General features: G+C 47.5%; 1 protein-coding gene across 5 annotated transcripts; it reads right to left on the bottom strand.

The window, feature by feature from the left end:
- Nucleotides 1–1,865: 1,865 nt before the first annotated feature.
- On the bottom strand, nt 1,866–22,200 carry LOC132327153 (C-type lectin domain family 5 member A-like). Of its 5 annotated transcripts, none has more exons than XM_059845992.1 (9): nt 21,983–22,200; nt 12,483–12,584; nt 11,083–11,169; nt 10,103–10,192; nt 7,796–7,888; nt 6,382–6,480; nt 5,340–5,482; nt 4,575–4,687; nt 1,866–4,022 (listed from the first exon to the last, which is right to left on the bottom strand). In XM_059845992.1, the coding sequence occupies exons 1-9, from the start codon at nt 22,125–22,127 to the stop codon at nt 3,893–3,895; spliced, it is 1,002 nt and encodes a 333-aa protein (XP_059701975.1). In that variant the 5' UTR covers nt 22,128–22,200; the 3' UTR covers nt 1,866–3,892. The 5 variants fall into 5 exon arrangements, 4 of the variants coding, with proteins under 4 accessions (XP_059701975.1, XP_059701974.1, XP_059701977.1 ...); XM_059845991.1 differs by lacking the exon at nt 21,983–22,200 and adding an exon at nt 14,015–14,177; XR_009486451.1 differs by lacking the exon at nt 21,983–22,200 and adding an exon at nt 14,015–14,178 and having other exon boundaries at nt 3,883–4,022; nt 4,446–4,687.
- Between the last annotated feature and the right edge of the window lie 1,742 nt (nt 22,201–23,942).

Genomic DNA, 23,942 nt, shown 5'->3' with positions numbered 1-23,942 from the left:
GCATTGTACAAGATGCATGGCTTTCATGGGACTGACTTGAAAAGTCAGAGTTGGATCCTGTGGTGCTGCCTCCTGCCTGCTGCTACCCCAAATAATCCTTGATTACCTTTTGTCACTCATAGAATGATGGAATGGTTTGGATTGGAATAGGCTTTATCTTATTCCAACCCCTCTGCCATGGGCAGGGACACCTTCCACTATCCCAGGTTGCTTCGAGCCCCACCAGTCTGGCCTTGGACACTGCCAGGGATCCAGGGGCAGCCACAGCTTCTCTGGGCAACCTGTGCCAGGGCCTCAGCAACCCCCTGAGTATTTTTCCTAATATCTGCTTCAAATCTTTTCTATTTTAGTTCAAAACTGTTCACTCTTTCCTGTCACCATCTGCTCATGTAAATAGTCTCTCTCCCTCCATTTTTACAAGCTCCCTGCAGGCACTGCAAGGCCACAATGAGGTCACCCCAAAGCCTTCTCCTCTCCAGGCTGAACAATCCCCATTCCCTCAGCCTTTCCTCCCAGCAGAGCTGCTCCATCCCTCTGATCCCCTTGGTGTCTCTGCTCTGGCCTGGCTCCAGCAGCTCCCTGTCCGTCCTGTGCTGGGCCCAGGGCTGGATGCAGCCCTGCAGGGGGGGCTCAGCAGGGTGGGGCAGAGGGGCAGAATCCCCCCCCGGCCCTGCTGCCCTGGGGCTCTGGGTGCAGCCCAGCACAGGGGGGCTCTGTGTTGGGGCAGGGCCAGCTCTCACCTACAGCACCCCCAAGTCCTTCTGCCAGGACTGCTCCCTGTGCTCAGCCCCAGCCTGGATTGATCCCAGGGGCTGTTCTGACTCAGGTGCAGCACCAGCACTTGGTCCTGTTAAAACCCATGAAATTCCCATGGACCACTTCCCAAGAAAGAACAGAATTCCTTTATAGATAATTTGTGACTCACCACAGAGCAAACATCATACTTAACACCTTGAAAAGTCACTCCCCATTTGAAGCCTTTGCAGCCGCAAATCCAAAATGTTTCCAGAAGGTCCAGTGTGTGCTAAAAAGGAACCCACTCTGCCAGTGATTGCTGCAAGCTCTGTAACACTGTCAGGGCTACCTTTAAGGTGTTCTTTTTATCTTGAACCCTGCTTGCTGTTCTGACAGCAAATCTGCATTGGCATCCTCCCTGAACTGCCAATTTGGCAGTGAGGTCCATTTCTTGTGTTGGTGCATTCGTCATTTAGAACCAGATAAAATTGTTTGCATGTACAATACTGCATGAACTTCTTTTGTTTACCTAAGGTATCACTCATCTCTAAGATGTCTGTCTCTGCTTACTTACTTCTATGCAACAGCTTCTGGCCTTTTTAATGGTTTGGGGTGGTTTCTTTTAAAAACCTTGCCTTCATTCACTGTCTTCTCCCACAACAAAATCAAAATCCCTTGTTTATGATTTTTGCCAAGATACTCAGAGCATTTTTTCCACCAAGTGTATCCTAAATACCACAGCTGGCTTGAGACACAGTTGGGATACAGGTCCGTAGAAGTAGGGTGAGCCCCGAGGATCAGCTCTTGGAGGTGTCCCTGTCACAGGTTCTCCTTGATAAAGGTCACTAAAGGAGCCAGTCCCGTGTCCAGGATGTGCCCCTCTGGGGCTGTGCTGCCAGCCTGGCCTGTCCCAGGGAGTGTCACCCATTTCCCAGCTGCAGCAAGAATTAAACGAGCCTGGCATTCCCTGAGGCACTGATCATGGAAGGAGCGAGAGGTCACACTGGGATTGCTTAGGGACTTCTTGGCATTGGCATCAGGATTAGACCCTGACCACACCAGAGTGAGGAGGAAATGTTTCACCCTTCCCTTGCAGCAGGGATGCCAGAGGTAATCCAAGAATCACAAGCTGTGAAGTGGAAGTTTATTGTAAAAGTTAGCTCACAAGATCAGAGAATTGTGAACAAGAACAAGACAGAGGCAAAGGAAACAAAGCACTTTCAGTCAAACTTCTGCCCTTGGTAGGGATTTCCTTGCAAGCTGTAGCTGCTCCTGAGTCCTGAGACTTCCTGTGGCTTTCTGGGTTTGATGGGGTTTCTGCAGTTCCACAGTGGCCCCAGGGTGGCTTCCCCTTCCCACCCCTCTGGTGCATAAGCTGCTGGCTGTGCTGCCTGCTGAAGGCTCCAACTGAGGGCCAGTGGCTCCCAGGGAAGAGGCTTTTCCCTGGCCCTGCCTTCAGGAGAGCCCCCTTGATCCAAGGGATCACAGCAGCTGGAATATGAAAATAGAAGACAGAAATCTATAACACAACATAGATTGCTCTCTCATCCTCTCCAGTGAAATGAGTGCAAAGGAAAGAGCCCCTCCAGCTCAGTTTCCTTCTGGAATAACAGTACAGATCCTGGGGTCTGACATTGGAATTGTTCTGCTACAGCTCCATGTTCATACTCTGTCCTCTGAGGGTGGAAAGTCAGGGAAAGAACTGCAAGTACATTTCCAAAGGATCTGGATGCAAGCAGTCAATGAGGAGGATGGCTGGTGTGAGGGACATGAAAATGTGCTTTCAGTTTAGAAAGAGACAGTTTTTCCTGTAGGATTCCATTTTTCCTTCCAATGGCCACAGCATGCAGCGTATAGATTTTTTGATTGAACAATTTTTTTCCAGTGGTAAACCCGGCTATGAGTGTCACTTCTTCACAGACTTCACAGAGCTTTCTCCACCCTGCAGCTGAAGGAGAGAGCCATGAAAGGCACCAGTAAAGGAGGAATGATTCTGCCTAAAGGACACAGCAAGAAGAAATATTCCTGGAGTCACACAAGGCCCAGGGTCCCAAGAGCCACGGAAGAACATGGGCAGAGCTTTGGTGAGATTCCCTCTTTCCTGATCACAGCTGTTTTCCTGCTGCCACCTGTTTCTGCTGTTGGCTTGAACATTTCTGAGCAGGAAAAGCCTTCAGGCATCATTTCTTCCTGTGATCAATCTCCAAAGAAAAGAGGACAGAGCATGGTGATGCCATTGCCTGTGGGTCAGTCTCATGCTTCTCACCAGCACTTCAAAGGCCACTCTGCATTTCATTGTTCTGTTTTCTGTCCAGCTTAGCTTCTGTTGGAACTCTGATCTTCAGGCCTTGCTTCTCTCTGCTGGTCTCCTTCCTGTGCCCTTCCCCAGCAGATCTGAAATATGACATTCCTTCCCTTCCCCACACAGGACTGGGGCTGATTTTATGCCCAGAGCTGTGCTGCTATAGGATCCTTTCCCTTGGGCTGATTCCAATTTCCCTCACAAGCTCTGGGATCCTATGTGCTCTTTGAACAGTCTTGGGCTGATTCCAATTTCACTCACAAGCTCTGGGATCCAGTGTGCTTTTGAACAGTCTGGGACAGGGGAAGGTTTATCCACACCCACACCTGACTTTGTGCTATCTTGACCATGAGACTGGCAAGGGGTGGGGTTGCCCTTCCCTACAGGATCCCAGCCAGAAATCTGTGCTGCCCTTCCCTTGTGGCTGCAGGCAAGGCCAGGCTGTGGCCAGCTGGGGAAGGGTCTCCTTGTGCCCAGGCAGGGCAGGGAACACAGGGTTGTGGATGGATGTGCCTTGCAGAGTCAGGATCAGTTTGAGATCACCCGTGTGCCCAGGCTGGACTCCACTCCCCTGGCAGTGCCTGCCTGGAAGTGCCACCTCTGGCATGAGACAGTGCCAGAGTCCTCCTGTGTGCCAGTGCCAGCTCTTCCAGAGGGGATCCATCCATCAGACAGCATCAGGGAAAGGGTGGGCTGAGCTCAGCCCCGAGGCTGGAGAGAGGCTGCAGGAGAGCCTGGGAGCAGAGACTGGGCAGCTAAAGAGAAATGAGACACATCCCATCCATGGTTCCTACAGGAAGCTGGGAACAACATATCAGCTTGCATCTCTTGGTTTTAGCTCTCCTGCTGATGCCTTTATGAAATTGTGGCAGCTTTTTCACACATATTTTGTGTTGTTGTGTCACCACCACAAGGTACAGATCGTACTTCACCAAATCCAATCACTGTGCAGAGATAGTCTTGGTACCGTCCCATTATACTGAACCTGAATAGAGGAAAAAAGTCAAATTTGGTTACATTCCTGACATGCAGTGAAAGGCAGAGTGGCACCTGGCCTGGGTGCTAAGCTGTGTTACTGTCACTGGGACCAGGAACTGCCTCGCTGGAATCTCCCTCCCATTCCTCACTGCTGTTCCCCACATCTCCACAAAAGGTTCTGGCAATGCTCTCCCATCCAGAAACATTCCCCTGTTTTGGTCCCCTCCAGCCAACGGTGCTGACACCAACCTCTCTCTTGTCCCTGCCTCTGTCTCCTTCCTTTCCCCAGGGAGCTGCATCCAGCCAGATCCTTCCTTCCCCAGCACAACTCCAGCTGTGGCCTCTCCTGCCACCCTTACAGGACAGCCCTGTGTTCCCTGGCCCTGAGAGGCTCCCTTTCCTTGGCACAGGCATGTGCTGAAGCACCTACATCTCCAGCAGTCAGCTTCCCCCAAAGCACAGTCCCTGATCTCCCTTGGGCTCTCTGCTCTTTGCTCTGGCTTTGGCCTTTTCCTCTTCCCAGACATTGCCTGGCAGGGACTTGCTGGAAGGAGCTCACATGGCTGGGTCATGTTCCACATTGTTGATCCACTTCCACTTCTGCTGCTCCTCTGGAGAGTATGTGAGCCCAAGTAAGTAGTACTTATCTCTTGATTGTGAGAGCAGGTACCTCTGGAAAGGAAGCCAACAATGGGAACACATGAAAATGACATTTTCTTCACCACGGGCCCAGAAGGCTCAGTGCTGAACAGCCAGCACAGAGAGTGCAGTGTGCATCCAGCCACAGCACCTCTGCCCACAGCTCCAGAGATTGCATTTCTCCATTTCTAGTGAAGATCATCTCCCTTTTGGAGGCCCCTTCTGAAGATAATAAATGCAATAATACACCTGTAGTGCCATTACAGGTGTAATTTGGAGTTTAACAGGGGTGACTTGATAGCTGGGGACACATTTCCCACTGGATGGGGTGGCAAAGCCTTTTCAGGTTTTGTCACAGCCATGGCTCTCACAAAGAAGTGTCTGTCCAACCTGCATGTCCTGTGTGCTAAATCCCTGTAAAAGCCCAGCCAGCTGGGCAGGGAGTTTGCTCCTTGCCATGGGATCAGGCCTGGACACAGAAGCTTCCAGGGACAGGACTCCAAGCCCCAGGAAGCCTCTCCCTGTGCAGGGCTTTGCTCCTACTGCCAGGCCTGGGCTGTCCATGGCTGGCAGCAGGTCCCATAGCCCAAGGACATGTGACAGGAGCTGGCACAAGTGTCACTGCTCAGCCCTTGGCCAGGCAGCTCCAGCCCCCCGAGCAGCTGCCCCAGGAGTTGGATCTCACCAGCTCCTCCCTGCTGTCAATGACCACCAGGTCTGAGCCCATGGCAGAGCATTCTGCACGGGAGGCATCCCAGTGCTTTTGTTTCCTCTCTGGAGAAAAGAAGTAGCATTTTCTCCCATGTTTTTTCCATGCTGGAGGGCAGCCTGCAGAAAGGAAGAAGAGGTGTATAAAATCCATGTTCACACTGACCAAAGGATGCCACAACAAAAGAGAGGTCAGAGAGGCAATTCCAGTCCCAGAAATGCCTGTGTGCTCCTGCTGAGAATTGTCACCAGAGCACCAGGGATCCCCCACAGCCTCTGGTGCTGATAGCAGTCCAGAACCAGCAGGCAGGAGCCTGACAGGGAGTAGCACATCAAACATGATCCAGCCTGTCCCAGCTTTGCTCAGGGCACAATCAGAAATGCTCAGGGCACAAAAGCAGCTCCCAGATCCCCACACTCTGGTTTTCCTGATGCAGAATTCGGCAGCAGAGGTGCTACTGACGGCACCAACATTTGTGTGCATTGCCAGGCAGGGCAGCAGGAGGAGCAGGGAGGGGCAGCTGGAAAGGGGATGGGATTCAGGGAGACAGGGCCTGCAGGAGACACTTTGGCTGGGGATGCAGCAGCCCCTTAAAAGCAGCATGGAATTGCACTGAGGTCACAGGCTGGCAGTGGAGGGGCCTTGGGAAAGCAGCACAGGCACAGTGTCCATCCTGCTCCCTGCAGGGCTGGGTACCAGAGGGATTGTTCCTCCTGAGCCTTCCCTGCCTCAGACTGCTCTGCCCTGGCAGCACAGAGGCATCAGCTCTTCCCTGGGGAACAGGAAGGCAGAGCTGAGCCTGCACTGCTTCCAAAGGAGGTGCAAATGCAAACCCTCCATGGGCTGTAGAGCTCATCCTCGGAGTATCCCAGGGTGAGGTTTGTACTCCAGACATGGCAGAGGGCTTGTTGGTTTTCCTTCTGAACAAAACTCTGACAGAGTTTCTTTTCTGTCCCCCTTAACCATCAATCCACCAGACTTCTGGCAACTCCCTTTGGAAAGACAGAGGATTGTTTACCTAATGCCTCTTCAGGGATGTGGGAGGATGTTGTTGGTTTCTCTTGCTTGGTGGAGGACAATGTTGCTGAGCCATTTTGGCTGCCTGCAGTTGGACCATCTGGAAATAAGAACACAGTTTCTGCTTGCAAGGAGTGACCACTGTGCCATGCACTCTCAGAGCTCTGCTGGACCTCTCTGACCCCCCATCACCCAACACAGAGTGCAAACTCTGCCTCTTTGCTCATGGGTCAACTACAGAAATCATAACATGGCCAGGTCAGGTTCCACTGAGGAAAAGGCAACACTTGAGTTCATTTATACAAGTTGTATCTTAATAATGATTTATTTCCTTGGGTTCCATCTAGATGTCAGGTTTCTTTGCGTATATCTATTTCAGGTCACCAAGGGAGTACCGAAGCCAAAAAAGAAATATGACTAAAGCCAGCCCTGGATCCAAGTCTAAAGACTTCTCTTTCAATGTTAAAGCTGCATTAAATACAAACTGCTCTGTGCTTTGTTACTTTGTGCTAATTTAGAATTTGTTTCAATTTTTGCCATCCTCTGATGTTTAACATTTATAAATGTCAGAGCACTGTCAGATATTAATCCTGAACTCTTTGCCCTGAAAAAGAAGAAAGACTTTTCTCCCCCAGCCCTGTTTTTTTAAGTTCCAAGGATCAAAGGCTTTGCCATGTCTTCCCCATGTGCATCTCTGAGCAGGTGGCAAACTCTGGGACTTGAGAGTGATTGGTTGTGGAAATTTCTCAAGCTTTCTCAGCTACCAAAGGATGGAAAGAAGAAATGACATCTGAAATTTAAAAATGATTCCTTGAAAACATTCAGAGGAAGTATCAAATGGATCGATTTTTTTTTCCTGGTATTGATAAGAATACATTTTCTACCAGATATCATTTATCAGTTTATGTAGGTAAAAAATTCTTATGAACTTAGTGCAGAGAATGAGCACAAGGTTTTCATTGAAATAAGCTTCAAATTAATTCCTTTCATTTCCAGCTTTGATGGTTTTTGAAATGAGATTTCATTCATGAGTATTGTAAGATTTTTGGTGTCACATCCCTGTGTTATAAGACAACATCACCTTGAAATATTCTCAATTTTTGCAACCATAAGACCAATAGGCATTATTTGACCTTTACTGGTTTCGTCAATCTTTGTATCATAAATTCCTCACTGTGTGAACATTGCTCTTTTCCATTTTGTCACAGTGTTTTTTCTTTTGGAATTTTGAACCTTCAAAACCCTTGGCTTTTTTGCAGATTACCTCCTACAGCCATGGGTGGCTAAAAACTGCTGTCCTTGGTCTTCATGCCAGACTTCCATTCCTCCTGGCTTTGGATGGCATGACCTGGACATCAGTCAGTGGCAGAGACACACAAATTAATTGCCAGTGTTACATTTTGAGCAGGACTTACATGGGAGTGTCCAAGACAGGGTTAGAGCCAGTGCAATGGGAACCAGGACAACAACCAGGACAGCAACTTGTGTTCTGGAGCAATGGCTTTTGCCTACAGAGAGACAGAAACATAAAGGTCGGAAACAGCTGGACAAAAGCCCCTTTCTCCTGCATTCCACGAAGCCTTTTCAGGCTCCCACTGGGACTCTGGAACTTTCCAGATCTGCAGGCTGGAGCCAGGCTCAATGTCCTGGTGCTTCCCCACTGGCTCTGGAGCCCTGTGCTCAGGGAACTGAACAGATCCAAACCTGCCATGGGTTTGAGGAGAAGGAAAAAGCTGAAGAGTCATCATTCAGAAAGAGAGATTGGTCCAGCCCGTTTCAGAAAATGCAGAAGGTGCTTAATATGCAAAAATTTCAGCTGCAACAGTTCAGCCTAAATAAGACAAGCCCTTGGCTTCCCAGGTTTGTCATTCCTGCAGGATTGAGGCTTTCCTAGAGCAGGAGGTGGCAGCTGTGTGGCCATTATGCTGGCAGTACCTGTGGGAGGACACATCCTCTCTTTCAGCAGCAATTCCCCATTGCAGGTGCCAGATTGGTTTGGCTTTGGTGCCCAGGGCAGATGGAAGCTGCCAATTCCCTGTTGCAGGTGCCAGATTGGTTTGGCTTTGGTGCCCAGGGCAGATGGAAGCTGCCAGGAGCAGTCCCATGCCCGGGCTGATGTGCTGCTCTGCACCAGACCCAGGGGAGCCAGCAGTGCCCTGGCAGCCCAGAGGGCAAAACCTGTCCTGGGGACATCCAACACAGCCTCAGCAGCCCCTGGCAGAGGGGATCATCCTGCTGTGCTCAGCCTTGGGGGGCATCTCCTGGAGCCCCAGGGGCAGCTCTGGGCCTCTGCCATTGGACACCAGCTGGCAAAATTCCCCATGGAGCCACTGGCTCCCTGCCCCCTCCATGGCAGAGAGGAGAGGGGAGATGGGCCACGGTAAAAGGGGAAAAACTCCTGGGCTGGGATAAAGGTGGTTTTATAGAAGAAGAGCTACCATGGCTGCAAGCAAAGCAAAGCAAAGCAAAGCAGGGAATTCATTCCCCACTTGCCATGGGCAGGCAGTGTTTCAGCCAGGCACAGGAGAGCAGGTTTCATCCCAAGGAACAGTGACTTGGGAAGACTGAATTTCCTGGAGAATTGCCATACTGAGTTAGTGAGGAGACTCTGGCAGTCAGAATTTTGTCTGGATGTGAGTTAGAGGCACCATCCATCAGAGCTGGGTGGTATTTAAAGAGCATTGCCCTGTGACCTAGAAGGGATCTGGGATCCCTGATGCCAACACTTTGCATTTTCATCCTGTCTGATGAAATTAAGGGGCAGTAATTATACTGAGCTTTGCAGAAATGAAACATTTCAGACTTATAAAAAATAATTCAATAAAAAATATGCTTTTCCATGCTCCAAACCTGTCTCCCAGATCCAAGGGAATTGACTGCTATTCTCTCTCCCAGTGAAGCTGCACTGGGAACAATTTCTTGGCCTCCTAACATTCTTTGTGTAATTTGGTATCAGAAGTGCTTTAAGCAGAGGCTTTTGTGTGAGGCCCTTGGTGTCAATGAGTTCTTAACCTTAATTTGCATGATTTAGTCAGAATCTGTGATTGATTGTGGGAGTGTCTCAAGTTTGCTCAGCTATCAAAGGATGGAAAGTAATGAGCAAAACCATCTGAAATTTAAAAATGATTCCTTGAAAACTTTCAAAAGAACTACCACATGGCCCTGATATTTTTTTTATGGAGATGATGTTTTCCTTCTCAAAAATATAATCTGTTTTTATAAATTGGGTATGCATATAGAGATTGAGCAAAAGGCTTTTATTTGAAGAGGGTGAAAACAACTGCCTTTAAGATGTTACTTTGTAATTTGCTGTCTTTTTCAAATGAGCTTTTATTCTTATTCTTTTAAGATTTTTGGTGTCACAACTTGATGTCATAATAAGTTAGCTTCACCTTGAAATATTCTCACATATCCCTGTTAAAAAACTAACAGGCATTATCTCTTTCTGTTTCCTCAAAATATTTGTGTAATAAATTCTTCAGTGTTTGAACATTGTCAGTTTTCAATTGGGTTTTGTATTTTCTTTCTGTTGCAATTTCAAACTCTCAAACCACTCGATTATCTTGCACATTTCCTCTTACAGCCATGCTTGGCCAAAAACTGCAGTCATTTACCTCCAAACCAAACTTCTGTTCCTCCTGGCCTTGGATGTCATGGCCTGGACCTCAGTCGGTGGCAGAGAGACACAAATTAATTGCTGTTATTTGATTTATAGCACTTACATGGGAGTATCTGACACACAACAAGGAGCAGGAGCACGATTATCTCAGTGACCAGGACAGCAACTCGTGTTGTGGAACAACAACTTCTTCCTAGAGAGAGACAGAAAAAAGTAAAAAATATGGGAACAGCTGGAAAAAAACCCCTTTGCCCTGCATTCCAAGATGCCTTTTCAGGCTCCCACTGGGACTCTAGTGCATTCCAGGTTGGCAGGCTGGAGCCAGGCTCAATGTCCTGGTGCTTCCCCACTGGCTCTGGAGCCCTGTACTCAGGGAACTGAACAGATCCCAAGTTGCCATGGGTTTGAGGAGAGGGGAAAAGCAGGAGAGTCCTCCAAGGCCTGGATTGCAGAAGGACACACAAAGGCTGGGTGGGTGACAGAGGGAGCTGCCTGGAGGAGAGGGGGCTCAGTAAAGAGGAACTAAAAAGAGCTGCTCTGAGAGAATGGGATCCAGGCAGGATGGTTGGCTCTGCAGGAAACATTCAGCGCAGAAGGTCATGGCAGAGAAGATGAATTTTTTCCTTCTGTTGGGAGTGACTGAGTAAGAACTGGGCAGATCTTTCAGTTCAAGGCAGTTCCTTGTGAGGAGCCACAAGGACTGTAAAATGTATGGCCTAAATACAACACGGATGCACTACCAAATCCCAAGGGATACTTGCTGGCAGAAAATGCTAATGTTGTGTTTAAACCCCACTCTTAAAGCTCTCTGTCTACCTGGGCACTGGGAGGTAACAGATCTGATGGGAATTCTCCATAAGAAAATGAAAAGGAAAGTTCTAGAGGATCTCTGGGAACATCAGCGCTGCTGTCCTGAGCACACACCAGCAGAGTGGTTTAGGATTGAACTGACCTTTCCACATACCTGAGCCCAGCTCCCCTGCTCGTGTTCTGGCCAGAGCAGGATGTCCAGGACCAAGCACAGGCAGGATTGAATATCTCTACTTCTGGCATCTCCCTTTGCAAAGACAGAGGGTTGCCTACCTGGTGCCTCCTCATGGCTGGGGGGAAACTTTGTTGAGTCCTCTTGGCTGCTGGAAGTCAATGCTGTTGAGTCCTGTTGGCTGCCTGCTGTTGGACCATCCAGAAATGAGAATACAATTGTTACTTGCAAGGAATGACCACTGTGCCAGGCACTGTCAGAGCCCTGCTGGACCTCTTTGGCTCCCCCATCAGCCAACACAAAATGCCAACTCTACCTCTTTGCTCAATCATTGCAAACCACCCTCAAAGCTGCAGCACACACCAAGGTGTTCCCTTCCAAAGGGCCAAAGTCCAGAACTGCCCCAGAACTGCTCCAGCCCTTCCCAGAGCAGAGGTGGATGTGAGGCACAGCATCCATGGAACCACAGCTATCAGAGACAAACAACATCCATTCCAGATTTTGTGCTCTGTTAAATGGTGCTAACTTCACCTCCTTATGTTGTCTTGGTTTATTATTTCTTTTTAATTTGTCCTTGCTCTGGTATTGCACATTTTCTACACATCAGACCACAATCAGATATGTGCCCTGTACTTTTTGCATTGAATAACAAAAAGCAATTATTCCACTTAAGGCTATGTTTCACACCAAATACATAAAAGGTTTTGGCATTTCCATCAAATACATTAAAAGTTTTACCCATTTTTCACCATGGGTAGCTCTGAGTAGTTGTGACATTCTGGGACTTGAGTGTGATTGGTTGTGGAAACCTTTCAAACTTAATAATCAAAATATGGAAAGAGACAAAGAGAAATATCGGACAGTTAAAACTCATTCCTTCAAAACTTTCAAAGGAAGTACCATATGGCTCTAATATGTATTAATTTTTCATGGAGATGAGAATGTTTTCTTTCTATGGAATTAATGAGTCTTTTTACGTAGCTCAGAGATTGTTATGGGATCAGTGCTATCTATGCAGACACTGAGCACAAAGCTTTTATTTCAGTAAGGAGACAAAAATTCCTTGAAGGTGTAACTTTGCTGTCTCTCTCAAAGGAGCTTTTATTGCTAATTATTTTAAGAGTTTTGGTGTCACACCTGGGTGCCATGATGCAATATCATCATCTCCAAATATTCTCAAGGATTGCAATCAGATCAAGGATAGGCATTATCTGATCTTGACTTGCTACAATACATTTGAATCATGAATTCTGCAGTGTTTGAGCCTTGTCAGTTCTCAATTGGGTTTTGGCTTTTTATATCTTGGATTTTAAAACTTTCACAGCACCTGGCATTTCTTTTACAGATTTCCTCTCACAGCCATGGTTAGCTGAAAACTGCTCTCCTTTGCCTTCCCACCAGACTTCCATTCCTCCTGGCTTTGGATGTCATGGCTTGGACATCAATCAGTGGCAGAGAGACACCACTGACTTGCCAGTGTTACATTTCTAGCAGGACTTACCTGTGATCAGTGTCAGATACAGGGCTATGACCACCAGGAGGGTGATCACAGCCAGGACAGCAACCAGAGCAGCAGCTCGTGTTCTGCAACAATGGCTTTTACCTACAGAGGGGCAGAAACATAAAGGTGTGGGGAGCAGCTGGACAGAGCCCCTTTGCCCTGCATTCCAAGATGCCTTTTCAGGCTCCCACTGGGACTCTAGTGCATTCCAGGTTGGCAGGCTGGAGCCAGGCTCAATGTCCTGGTGCTTCCCCACTGGCTCTGGAGCCCTGTGCTCAGGGAACTGAAGAGATGCCAACCTGCCATGGGTTTGAGGAGAGGGGGAAAGCAGGAGAGTCCTCCAAGGCCCGGCTTGCAGAAGGACACACAAAGGCTGGGTGGGTGACAGAGGGAGCTGCCTGGAGGAGAGGGGGCTCAGTAAAGAGGAACTAAAAAGGGCTGCTCTGAGTGAATTGGATGCAGGCAGGAAAGCAGCTCTTCTCTGAATGCTAGAGATCAGTACTTGGGAAGCTCTGTGCAAAAAATAGGAAAAGAGATGGCAGGTGTTTTCCAAAAAGACACAAGAAGAGCAGCATTAAATTGTTATTGAAACTCTATAAAATCTTGAAATTATACTTAAAGTGAAGTTTCTAATCAGGTGACATCAGTTGTGGTTCCCTCTTAAGTTAGCTGTGAATGCATCTGTTAAAAGCGGTATTAAAACCCCATTTCCTGGGATGTTAGTAACTCTACCCATCTGAAAAGAGACACAGAGGGTCCACACTTTGTGCAAAAGACAAGCATTGGATGGCAAGAATTATTTCAGCCAGAGTGAAAGCAGGGTTAGAAAGAAAGGAAAGAAAAATGAAAATGAAATACAGAGACACACTGTATGAAGTCTGTTAATTTTTAGGATGTACTTTTATGGAAGATACTGCAAAACCAGTGCAAACACATATGCAACAATTTCAAACTCATTAAAGAAAGATAAATCCTCAGTTAGAATTTTGCAAAGGGCTTGATCCTAAATCAGACTAAACCTGTCCATGAAACATTTCACACTGGTACATTCAACAAGCAGTTGGTACAGCCAGAGCAGGAGGAGAAGCCCTCAGGCAGTGCCTGCTGTGCTCAGGGAGCAGGAACAGCTGTGCAGGAGACTGCTGTGAGCACCAGCACCAGCAGCCACTCCATCCTGAGCAGTTTGCTGCAGGAATTTCAGTCTGCACTGAGGGACACCAGGCCAGGGCCAGCGGCAATGGATGTTCAGCTCTGGAATGGTCTCCAAAATGGATAAAAAGGACTCTGAATCTCACCCCAGAGACACTGCCTCACACTTGCACCTTTGCAAGAAAAAGTAGATCTTCCAACAACTTACCTTTGTAAATATCAACAACCCTCTCTGGACACTCCACCTGCAGTTTTCCAGCCCTGGCCCTCACGTTTTCCTTGTGCTCTTTGGGACATTGTGGCTCCAAGGAACTCTCTCAACAGATGTGGGAAAGAGACACTGGAGAATGTAAAGAAAGCTCAGTGCCCAGCACTGGACCTACCTTGGATATCAGGGAGTGTCAGGATTCTGGGTCTGGTTGGTTCAGGCAAGTTCAGGTCAGAGTTAATGACATTTTCTGCCATTCTTGTTCCACTCTGTCCTCTCTTCCTTTGGCTGTTGTGACAGTGACACTCTGGGCTGGGCATGACTCTGAGCTCCCTCCTCTCTCAAACCTTCAGGAGGAAGTTCTTCACTCTTCCGGTCACACCTCAACTTCTAATGAAAAGAGAAGTCTATTTCTAGTTCTGATGGCACAGGGTTTTATGTCAGGAACATGAGGAAATACAAGTTCATTGTCACCATGCTATTATCTGAAAAATCCATTTGCCAGGATTTCTTCTCCTGGGAAGCTGAGAAGCCTCAGAAAGGAATGAAAACAAGAATTATCTGATTGTCTGGGAATGTGGTCTGGAGATCGTTTACCAACAGGTGCATCTTTGATTGGTTCCATGTGAAATGTTTTTCATTAATGACCCATCACCATCAGCTATGTCGGACTCTGAGGCGTCAGTCACGACCTTTCATTATCATATTTGTGGAGCCTTCAGATGTATCCCTTCCCTTTCTTTAGTATAGTTTTAGTATATAATTTGTTTTAATATAATGTATTATCATAAAATTATAAAACAACCTTCTGAGAACATGGAGTCAAATTCTCATCTCTCACATCATCCTGGGGACCTCACAACACCACAGTTCATGGCCTCCCTGAGGTCACCTGTGATGGAAAGTGGTTCTGGAATGGAAGTGTCTGGAGTTCCCAAAGATTCACTCACCCACACAAAAGCACCACTTTGTGTTTTGAAAATAAAAGCTTTATTCCATGCAATGGAAAGGAGAGGAACTCTAGAGGGGCCCAGCAGTCAGCACAGGCATCTGAGTGGAGCTCTCTGGGGGGACCCAGAGCACATCAATAGAGCTACCCTGTCCTGTGACCAATCTCCAATGAAAAGAGGGCAGAGCACCGTGTTGCCATTCCCTGTGGGTCACTCTCATGCTTGAGCTGAATCCCATTCTCCTCACAGGCTCTGGGATCTTGTGTACTCTTGGAGCAGTCTGGGACAGGGGAAGGTTTATCCACACCCACACCTGACTTTGTGCTATCTTGACCATGAGACTGGCAAGGGGTGGGGTTGCCCTTCCCTACAGGATCCCAGCCAGAAATCTGTGCTGCCCTTCCCTTGTGGCTGCAGGCAAGGCCAGGCTGTGGCCAGCTGGGGAAGGGTCTCCTTGTGCCCAGGCAGGGCAGGGAACACAGGGTTGTGGATGGATGTGCCTTGCAGAGTCAGGATCAGTTTGAGATCACCCGTGTGCCCAGGCTGGACTCCACTCCCCTGGCAGTGCCTGCCTGGAAGTGCCACCTCTGGCATGAGACAGTGCCAGAGTCCTCCTGTGTGCCAGTGCCAGCTCTTCCAGAGGGGATCCATCCATCAGACAGCATCAGGGAAAGGGTGGGCTGAGCTCAGCCCCGAGGCTGGAGAGAGGCTGCAGGAGAGCCTGGGAGCAGAGACTGGGCAGCTAAAGAGAAATGAGACACATCCCATCCATGGTTCCTACAGGAAGCTGGGAACAACATATCAGCTTGCATCTCTTGGTTTTAGCTCTCCTGCTGATGCCTTTATGAAATTGTTGCAGCTTTTTCACACATATTTTGTGTTGTTGTGTCACCACCACAAGATGTAGATCGTACTTCACCAAATCCAATCACTGTGCAGAGATAGTCTTGGTACCGTCCCATTATACTGAACCTGAATAGAGGAAAAAAGTCAAATTTGGTTACATTCCTGACATGCAGTGAAAGGCAGAGTGGCACCTGGCCTGGGTGCTAAGCTGTGTTACTGTCACTGGGACCAGGAACTGCCTCGCTGGAATCTCCCTCCCATTCCTCACTGCTGTTCCCCACATCTCCACAAAAGGTTCTGGCAATGCTCTCCCATCCAGAAACATTCCCCTGTTTTGGTCCCCTCCAGCCAACGGTGCTGACACCAACCTCTCTCTTGTCCCTGCCTCTGTCTCCTTCCTTTCGCCAGGGAGCTGCATCCAGCCAGATCCTTCCTTCCCCAGCACAACTCCAGCTGTGGCCTCTCCTGCCACCCTTACAGGACAGCCCTGTGTTCCCTGGCCCTGAGAGGCTCCCTTTCCTTGGCACAGGCATGTGCTGAAGCACCTACATCTCCAGCAGTCAGCTTCCCCCAAAGCACAGTCCCTGATCTCCCTTGGGCTCTCTGCTCTTTGCTCTGGCTTTGGCATTTTCCTCTTCCCAGACATTGCCTGGCAGGGACTTGCTGGAAGGAGCTCACATGGCTGGGTCATGTTCCACATTGTTGATCCACTTCCACTTCTGCTGCTCCTCTGGAGAGTATGTGAGCCCAAGTAAGTAGTACTTATCTCTTGATTGTGAGAGCAGGTACCTCTGGAAAGGAAGCCAACAATGGGAACACATGAAAATGACATTTTCTTCACCACGGGCCCAGAAGGCTCAGTGCTGAACAGCCAGCACAGAGAGTGCAGTGTGCATCCAGCCACAGCACCTCTGCCCACAGCTCCAGAGATTGCATTTCTCCATTTCTAGTGAAGATCATCTCCCTTTTGGAGGCCCCTTCTGAAGATAATAAATGCAATAATACACCTGTAGTGCCATTACAGGTGTAATTTGGAGTTTAACAGGGGTGACTTGATAGCTGGGGACACATTTCCCACTGGATGGGGTGGCAAAGCCTTTTCAGGTTTTGTCACAGCCATGGCTCTCACAAAGAAGTGTCTGTCCAACCTGCATGTCCTGTGTGCTAAATCCCTGTAAAAGCCCAGCCAGCTGGGCAGGGAGTTTGCTCCTTGCCATGGGATCAGGCCTGGACACAGAAGCTTCCAGGGACAGGACTCCAAGCCCCAGGAAGCCTCTCCCTGTGCAGGGCTTTGCTCCTACTGCCAGGCCTGGGCTGTCCATGGCTGGCAGCAGGTCCCATAGCCCAAGGACATGTGACAGGAGCTGGCACAAGTGTCACTGCTCAGCCCTTGGCCAGGCAGCTCCAGCCCCCCGAGCAGCTGCCCCAGGAGTTGGATCTCACCAGCTCCTCCCTGCTGTCAATGACCACCAGGTCTGAGCCCATGGCAGAGCATTCTGCACGGAAGGCATCCCAGTGCTTTTGTTTCCTCTCTGGAGAAAAGAAGTAGCATTTTCTCCCATGTTTTTTCCATGCTGGAGGGCAGCCTGCAGAAAGGAAGAAGAGGTGTATAAAATCCATGTTCACACTGACCAAAGGATGCCACAACAAAAGAGAGGTCAGAGAGGCAATTCCAGTCCCAGAAATGCCTGTGTGCTCCTGCTGAGAATTGTCACCAGAGCACCAGGGATTCCCCCACAGCCTCTGGTGCTGATAGCAGTCCAGAATCAGCAGGCAGGAGCCAGACAGGGAGCAGCACAGCAAACATGATCCAGCCTGTCCCAGCTTTGCTCAGCAGCTCCTTATCAGGCACAGGGAATTGCACTGAATTCAAAGGCTGGATATGGAGGGCCACAGAAAAGCAGAGGAGGCACATTATCCATCCTGCTCCTTGCAGTGCTGTGGTTCTGGAGGGATTGTCCTTTCCAGAGCTCATCCTGAGAGTGTCCTGGATCAGGTTTGTATTCCTGAGATGGGAGAGTTTTTCTTTTTTTGTTTCCGTTCTCAACAAGATCCAGTCACAGACCCTTCTCTTCCCCCTGCACAGTCAATCCTACAGGCTTCTGGAAACTCCCTATGGAATGACCGAGGATTGCCTACCTAGTAGTGCCTCTTCAGGATTGTTTGTTGTGGAGACCTGTTGGCTGCCTGCAGTTGGACCATCTGGAAATAAGAACACAATTTCTGCTTGCAATGTGTGGCAGAGTGCCACGCACTGTCAGAGCTCTGCTGGACCTCTCTGATCCCTCATCACTCAACACAGAATGCAAACCCTGCCTCTTTGCTCATGGGTCTACTACAAAAAACATAAAATTGTCAGGTTAGGTTCCACTGAGGAAAAGGCAACACTTGAGTTCATCTACACAAGTTGTATCTTAATAATAGTGTATTTGGCATAACAAGATGCTAGGGAAATTCACACAAAATCAAAACTTTGAATAAACTCAACATGCAACAGTTTTGATTTCAAACCAAGTGAAACCTGTGTGCTCTGGAACATAAAAACTAAATTGATTTCACTTTTCTCAAGTTTGATCTAGATCTCAAGTTACTTAAGTGTATTTTTTCAGGTCTGTAGATGTTCTGAACCAGTACTGAGTCCAGCAAAAAAATATAACTAAAGCCAGTCCTGGATCCAAGTCTAAAGACTCCTCTTTCAATGTTAGACTTGAAGCTGCATTGAATGTAAATTATACCTTTTCATTTTCTGCGGGTTCATTATTTGTTTGTAATTCGCAACACGCTTTTCTGTTTGACATTTATAAATGTCAGGGTACTTTCAGATATCAATCCTGAACTCCTTGCCTTGAAAAAGAAGAATTACTTGCCTCCCCCAGCCCTGTTTTTTAAGTTCCAAGGATCAAAGGCTTTGCCATGTCTTCCCCATGTGCCTCTCTGAGCAGGTGGCAAACTCTGGGACTTGAGAGTGATTGGTTGTGGAAACTTCTCAAACTTTCTCAGCTTGGATGGAAAGAAACAAGCAAAACCATCTGAAATTTAAAAATGGTTCTTTGAAAACATTTAAAGGAAATACCAATTGGGTCTATTAAATTTTTTTTTTCAAATGGAAGTCAGATTTTTTTCCTAGAAAATATAATTTATCTTTTTATGTAGCTCAAAATATGTTATGATCTTAAGGAAGCTCCTTTAAGATGTGGTTTAGTTGTCTCCTTCAAATGAACTTGAATTCATAATTATTTTAAGATTTTTGGTGTTATGGACATCTTGGTCTCATGATACAACCTCATCAGCTTGTGGGATTCTCACAATTAGCAATTGTACTGCTGGTAAGCATTATCAAATCTTAACTAGTTTCTTCAAAACATTTGTATAATAAATTATTTGTCATTTGAATGTTGTCTGTTCTCCATTGTAATTTTGGCTTTTTTATCTCTTGGAGTTTTCAACTTTCAAACCACTCGATTTTCTTACAGATATCCTCTTACAGCCATGCTTAGCTAAAAACTGCTGTCCTTTGCCTTCAACCAGACTTCTGTTCCTACTGGCTTTTTATGCCATGGCCTGGACATCAGTCATCAGGGAGAGAGACACAAATAAATGGCTGTTATGACACTAACAAAAGAACTTACATGTGATTATTAAATATACTGCCAGGACCAGTACAAGGATTACCACCACCAATATAGCAACATGTTTTCTGGAACAACGGCTTTTACCTACAGAGGGACAGAAACATAAACATTAGGGGAACAGCTGGACAGAGCCCCTTTCCCCTGCATTCCAAGATGCCCCTTTCAGGCTCCCACTGGGACTCTGGAGCCTTCCAGATCTGCAGCCTGGAGCCAGGCTCAATGTCCTGGTGCTTCCCCACTGGCTCTGGAGCCCTGTGCTCAGGGAACTGAACAGATCCCAACCTGCCATGGGTTTGAGGAGAGGTGAAGAGAGTCCTCTCAATCAATGCCCTCCCTCTGCTTCCTCATCTCCTTTGTTCACTTTCCCTGCTGCTGGGGACTGGAGCCTGGGCTCAGGGGGGTCTGGGTGTGGCCCATCACATCCTTCTATTCCTTTGCCAGGAAAGCCAACAAGTGTTTAGGGCACAGAATGCAACACCTCAGCTGCCCGTGCTCTGACCGTGGAAAGCAGACAATTGTATCCTCCTGTCTCCTCATGGTTTTGTGTCACTGCATGTTTGGGACATCAGGATCAGCCCCTCTGCCCTTCTTGTTTAAATTCTCATCACTTTATCAGACAGCTAAACTCACCTGATGATTTGCAGTTTGATGCAGCATTTGTGTCTTGGGCTTTCACTTTCAATTCTGCATAGGTACAACCTGAGGGAACAAGAACAGAGCACAGAGACAGCTGAGAATCAACTTAAATGAAATAAAAATGACTGAAATTGTGAGAAATGCTGAACACAGGACAGCAACTGGTTGATGTGACTGGGGTTAACTATGCACAAATTATATTTTTCTCCATTATAGGCAGTGATTTGTGTTCTCTGGTGACCAGGGACAGGACCCAAGGGAACAGCTGTGTCAGGACAGGGTCAGGTCAGATATCAGGGAAAGGTTCTTCCCCCAGAGGGTGCTGGGGCACTGAACAGGCTCCCTAGGGAATTGTTACAGCCCCAAGGCTGCCAGAGCTCGAGCAGCTTTTGGAAAACACTCTCAGAGATGCACAGGGTGGGATTATTGGGGTATCTGTGCAGGGCCAGGAGTTGGGCTGGATGATCCTTGTGGGTCCCTTCCAGCTCAGGATATTCTGATTCCATGTTCCATGATGACACTTTCACCCTTGGAGCACTTGCTAGATGCAGGAACAGATCTGGTTTCTCTTCAAGGCAGACAATTCCAGAGGGGACAGGGGCACACACCCACATTGTCAATCTTGACAAAAAGGGAGGAAATTGCCTAAGGTGGCCTAAGGTTGTTCATCCAGACAGAAATGGTGAGAATGACTAAAACAACAAAGCCTGAAAACTGCAGATTGTGCTAAATTTGGAGGAGTTTGAGATTTTATCTAAACTAACAAGATAACATGGAGAGTAGTGAAATCTATTCAATCACCTGCAGCTAATAAATACAAACCAGCAGGAAAGAAAACATATGAAGAGGAAAGAAAGGTCAGAGGGAGATAAAAAGTGGGTAGAAAGTCAAAAATAAGACGTTGCAATGTTATAAAACTCTCCAAGTCATTGTGATATACAACACTGGGCCCCCTGGGTTCCATCACTGTACAGAGCTAAGACAGAAGTCAGGGTTTTGAGGTCTTTTCAGAAGATGGAGAAATATCTCGAAATCTTGTGCATAATTTCAGTGAACACATAGAAGAGTTGGTAGGGGTTTCCCTGAAAGGCACAAGCAGAGAAACACCCAAATGTTACTAGAAATCTATCAAAATTCTGAATAGGAATACATGGGTTAAATTCTAAGGAAAATGGAACTTGTAATCAGGTGCCATCTATTGTGGTCAATTGAGCCATGCATTCATCTGGCTAAAGGGGTGGTAAAACCCCATTTCCTGGGCTGTTAATAACTCCACCCATCTGAAAAGAGATGCAGAGGGTTCACACATCGTGCAAAAGACAAGCATTGAATGGCAAGAAATAATTTCTGCCAGAGTGAAAGCAGGGTTAGAAAGAAAGGAAAGAAAAATGAAAATGAAATACAGAGACAGAGACACACTGTATAAAGTCTTAATTTTTAGGATGTACTTTTATGGCTGATATTGCAAAAACAGTGCAAACATTTATGCAACAAATTTAAACTCATTAACGAAAGATAAATCCTCAGTTAGAATTTTGCAAAGGGCTTGATCCTAAATCAGACTAAACCTGTCCATGAAACATTTCACACTGGTGCATTCAACAAGCAGTTGGTACAGCCAGAGCAGGAGGAGAAGCCCTCAGGCAGTGCCTGCTGTGCTCAGGGAGCAGGAACAGCTGTGCAGGAGACTGCTGTGAGCACCAGCACCAGCAGCCACTCCATCCTGAGCAGTTTGCTGCAGGAATTTCAGTCTGCACTGAGGGACACCAGGCCAGGGCCAACGGCAATGGATGTTCAGCTCTGGAATGGTCTCCAAAATGGATAAAAAGGACTCTGAATCTCACCCCAGAGACACTGCCTCACACTTGCACCTTTGCAAGAAAAAGTAGATCTTCCAACAACTTACCTTTGTAAATATCAACAACCCTCTCTGGACACTCCACCTGCAGTTTTCCAGCCCTGGCCCTCACGTTTTCCTTGTGCTCTTTGGGACTTTGGGGCTCCAAGGAACTCTCTCAACAGATGTGGGAGAGAGACTGAAGAATGCAAAGAAAGCTCAGTGCTCAGCACTGGACCTACCTTGGAGATCAGGGAGTGTCAGGATTCTGGGTCTGGTTGGTTCAGGCAAGTTCAGGTCAGCATAAAGGACATTTTCTGCCATTCTTGTTCCACTCTGTCCTCTCCTCCTTTGGCTGTTGTGACAGTGACACTCTGGGCTGGGCATGACTCTGAGCTCCCTCCCCTCTCAAACCTTCAGGAGGAAGTTCTTCACTCTTCTGATCATGCAGAAACTTCTAATTAGAAGTCTGTTTCAACTTCATCTTTTGATGGCACAGGGTTTTATGTCAGAAACATGAGGAAATACAAGTTCATGGCCTCCCTGAGGTCACCTGTGTTGGGAACTGGTTCTGGATTGGAAGTGTCTGGGGTTCCCAAAGCTTCACCCACACACACAAAACACTTTGCTGTGCTGTGTCCTGAGTACTGTGGGCTCAGTGCAACTCACAGACATTGTCTGATTCTCTGTAGGGGAATTCTGGGGGCAAAATGGGGATCAGAAAAGGAGATTGGTCCAGTCTGTTTTGGGAAGCACAAAAGGTGTTTAAGGCAGCAATCGGAATTGTGCGGCCTAAACAAAACTATTCTTTGTCTTTCCAACTTTGTAATATCCCTCTGGGCAGCAGTGGTCAGCTGTGTCCCCCGTCAATTCCTTGTGCACCCCCAGCCTCCTCAGTGGTGGGGTGGGATGACAAACAGAGGACTCTCACTCTGTTTAATCTCTGCTCAGCAAGAACTAAAGCATCCCTGTGTTCTCAACACTGTTCCAGCACGAGTCCAAAATGTAGTCCATACCAGTTGCTATGAGGGAAATTAACTCTATCCCAGCCAAAACTAGCCCAGGGCACTAGAATTTAAGAAGGATGTGAAGGTCCTTGAATGGAGGCTCAGAGGAAGGGAAGAAAGCTGGTGGAAGTGTTAGAAGGAATGTCCTGTGAGGAGCAGCTGAGGATTCCTTGGTTTGTCCAGTTTGGAGAAAAGGAGGCTAAGGGGTGACCTCTTTTCTCCCTGGAGTCCCAGCACAGGAAGGACATGGAACTGTTGGAGAGAGTCCACATGAGGCCAAGAAAGTGTTGAGAAGCTGGACAACCTCTGCCAAAAGGAAAGTGAGAGAATGAGATTTTTCACTCTGGAGAACAAAAGCTCTGGGGTGACCTCATTGTGCCCTTCCAGTGTCTGAAGGAAGCTACAAGAAAGATGGAGAGAGACTCTTGACAAGGGTCTGGAGTGACCAACAAGAAGAAATGGCTTCACACTGACAGAGAGTGGGTTTAAATGGGATATTAGGAAGAAATTCTTCCCTGTGAGGGTGCTGAGCCCCTGGCACAGATCCCAAAAGAAGTGTGGCTGCCCCATGCCTGGAAGTGTCCAAGATCAGGCTGGATGGGGTTCTGAGCAAACTGGGATAGTGGAAGGTGTCCCTACCTATGACAGGGAAGGTGAAATGAGATGTTCTTAAGGTCCCTTCCAACCCAAACCATTCTATGATTCTATGATTACTGTATTTCTGTCTTTATAGAAATATAACACAATGCTTTTCTGATTTAAAACAAATTATAAGAAAAAGTTGAGTATTTTTAAATAAAATAAATACCAATTCTGATTGATCCTATTTTTCCCACAGAAAGACAATTTTCTATTATGCATATATTCTCTCAGGGCCATCAGATCTGGAACACCCTCTGGTGCCAGTGGTCATGGCAGAGACTTCTTCAAAGGGCCAGGGATGTGTTCTGCTATTCTGTGCCTCATGTCCCCTAATCACAGGCCCAGAGAAGCCAAGCAAACACCAAATGTGTGAGAGAAAGAAGAGGAAGTGAAGCGGTTTCTGTGGTGGTTGATGACTCAGAAGTTTGTACTGCAGTCAAATGAATGTTTGCAGTGGCCCTCAGACCTGACAGGAAGACGTGTCCAGAAATTCTGTGGCAGGCTGAAATACTGAGGCCTAAACAACAGACCCTGGCCAAAGTTGCCTCTAGAT

Source organism: Haemorhous mexicanus, chromosome 5 (assembly GCF_027477595.1).
Source record: "Haemorhous mexicanus isolate bHaeMex1 chromosome 5, bHaeMex1.pri, whole genome shotgun sequence".
NCBI lineage: Eukaryota > Metazoa > Chordata > Aves > Passeriformes > Fringillidae > Haemorhous > Haemorhous mexicanus.
Note: the sequence above shows the minus strand (reverse complement) of the source record. Positions and strands in the feature narration are given on the sequence as shown.